Raw genomic sequence first — 2,132 nt, 5'->3', positions numbered from 1 at the left:
AAAATCTTGCGATGCAAGATCTGAGGTTCATACATATAGAATTTGAATCTTCTAAGAGCGCCATTGACATCGGCAAGATGATCTCGATGTCAAGCGAAGGGCTAGAGTGCTACCGTAGTTCTTAGAAGTAAAAAAAGAAGAGAAGTTTACCAATCCTATTCATGCTCCGTAGAAGTGCTGCCGAAAGATACTCACATGTTAGGCAGGAGGGAAAAAAGGAAAATACTGAGCAAGAACATGACAATGATCACAACTACTAATTCTGGATCAGGTACAACACACAACAACAACAGGAAAGATCTAGAGAGAGAGAGTGAGGGAGAGACGGAGAGAGAGAGTCATGCTAACACAATGAACCTAAAACCCTAAAAACGTGCATAGCTGGCGACGAGCTAAGTCCTACACAAATTGACTTTGACTAATAGCTACGTCCAGAGCGACTCCCTCTTGAGGTGGTCCTGAGCGTAGAGATGCACGTTGGAGGCCGGAGCGCCGCCGCCGTAGCTGCTCATCAGCTGCTGCGGGAAGCCGCCCCCGCCGTTCTGCATCAGGAATGCCTCCGCCGCTGCCGCGTCGTCGACGACCATTTGCTGCATCGCCCCGATGCTGTGGTCTGCGTCGTCGTTCAGCTGGGACTGGGAGGCGTCTCGCTGCTGCATCTGGATGCAGAGGATCTCGGCCTGCGCGACGGCGAGCTGCATCTGCAGCTGCGACACCTGGTTCTGCAGGAAGGAGATGGCCCCCACGCAGCCGTACACCGGGTCCCGCACCCGCGCGTTCGCCTCGTACACCAGGCTGCTCACCGCGTCCCCGCGCTGCTGCACCGGTAGCTCCTGAAATTGATGGCATGGCATGGCGTACATGAGCGTGTCTGCTTCATTGCATGACTGTTGCACGAGTATCATTTATCTACGTCCATACTACGTACCAGGAGCATCTTGCTGACGTTGCTGGCGCCGAAGACCTTGTGGACGATGGCAAACTTGTGGGGGTCGTCGGCGGGGAAGAAGGGCGCGAAGATACAGTCCTTGGTGCACCGCCGCCGGAGCAGCTTGCACGACGCGCACGGCGTCCCGCTACCCATGTGCGCGAGCGTCGTGTGTGCCTGCAGCGTACCTTCGCCGCCGGTGGCCGGCCGGAGATCTCTACCGCAGTATCTGTTAGGACCTAGATCACTTGGTCCTGCCAGCTTGAGAGCTGTTAGAGCTACGGAAGCAAGGTAAGCAAGACGAAAGATGGCGACCGGAGTGTGCGAAGCGAGCAGATATTTATATCGGGCGACGAAGACGACGACGCATGTGTGCGCTGTAGAGACTACACATCCCGAGAGAGACAAGGGTAATTAGTAGTACTGCTCTGTAGGCTAGTTTCTCAAGAGATGCCCTGCCCCTGAGCTAGTAGACCACTTGAGAAGAAAGAAAGGGTAGTAATCGACACAAGACATAATTTCTCATGGAGGTGAGTTGACAGAGGTTATGCTTCCATTGGACACGAGGGTATCAAAGTCACCGTTATTTAGCAATAAGGAATCTTAGTTAGGACAACTCAACCATGCAATTAATTCTGTCAGAATGTCAGATCGATTGGGTCGCTGCCATATAGACGTGCATGCATGTGATGGTCGGATCTACTCGTGCTATTGCATATACTACATCTATTTATAAAAAAAGATGTCTCAACTTCATCAAAATTGGAGGTGGCGTTTTGGCTCGTAGGAGCAAATGCTCCTATTATACAAAATAATTAAAAACAATTTTAAAAATGTCAAAAAATTCTGACATAAATTTTTTGTTGTACATCGTGACATTCTATGTTAGTGCACAAGTTTTCATGGAGAAACAATATTTTATGTGGCGTGTACAAAAAAGACAAAAAAATATCCTGTACGTAGTCGTGTCATAGCATCAAAATTTGTCTTTTTTTACTGGAGCCACAAATTTTTATAGTTTTTTTTTGAAAACTTGTGTACGAACATAAAATGTGTAGATGTACATGAAAAAATTTAGTTTAGAATTTTTTGACACTTTGAAATGTTGGTTCACACAATGGGAGCAAATGCTCCTATGAGCCAAAGTGAATATCCCATCAAAATTGAGTTTCTCAAATCGGGTGTGATGTTTTGGCACATGGGA

General features: G+C 48.1%; 1 protein-coding gene across 1 annotated transcript; it reads right to left on the bottom strand.

The window, feature by feature from the left end:
- Positions 1 to 425: 425 nt before the first annotated feature.
- On the bottom strand, positions 426 to 1,087 carry LOC124647824 (LOB domain-containing protein 12-like). Its single transcript, XM_047187692.1, has 2 exons — positions 929 to 1,087; positions 426 to 833 (listed from the first exon to the last, which is right to left on the bottom strand). The coding sequence occupies exons 1-2, from the start codon at positions 1,082 to 1,084 to the stop codon at positions 426 to 428; spliced, it is 564 nt and encodes a 187-aa protein (XP_047043648.1). The 5' UTR covers positions 1,085 to 1,087.
- Between the last annotated feature and the right edge of the window lie 1,045 nt (positions 1,088 to 2,132).

This window comes from Lolium rigidum, chromosome 4, assembly GCF_022539505.1.
Source record: "Lolium rigidum isolate FL_2022 chromosome 4, APGP_CSIRO_Lrig_0.1, whole genome shotgun sequence".
Lineage (NCBI taxonomy): Eukaryota > Viridiplantae > Streptophyta > Magnoliopsida > Poales > Poaceae > Lolium > Lolium rigidum.
Note: the sequence above shows the minus strand (reverse complement) of the source record. Positions and strands in the feature narration are given on the sequence as shown.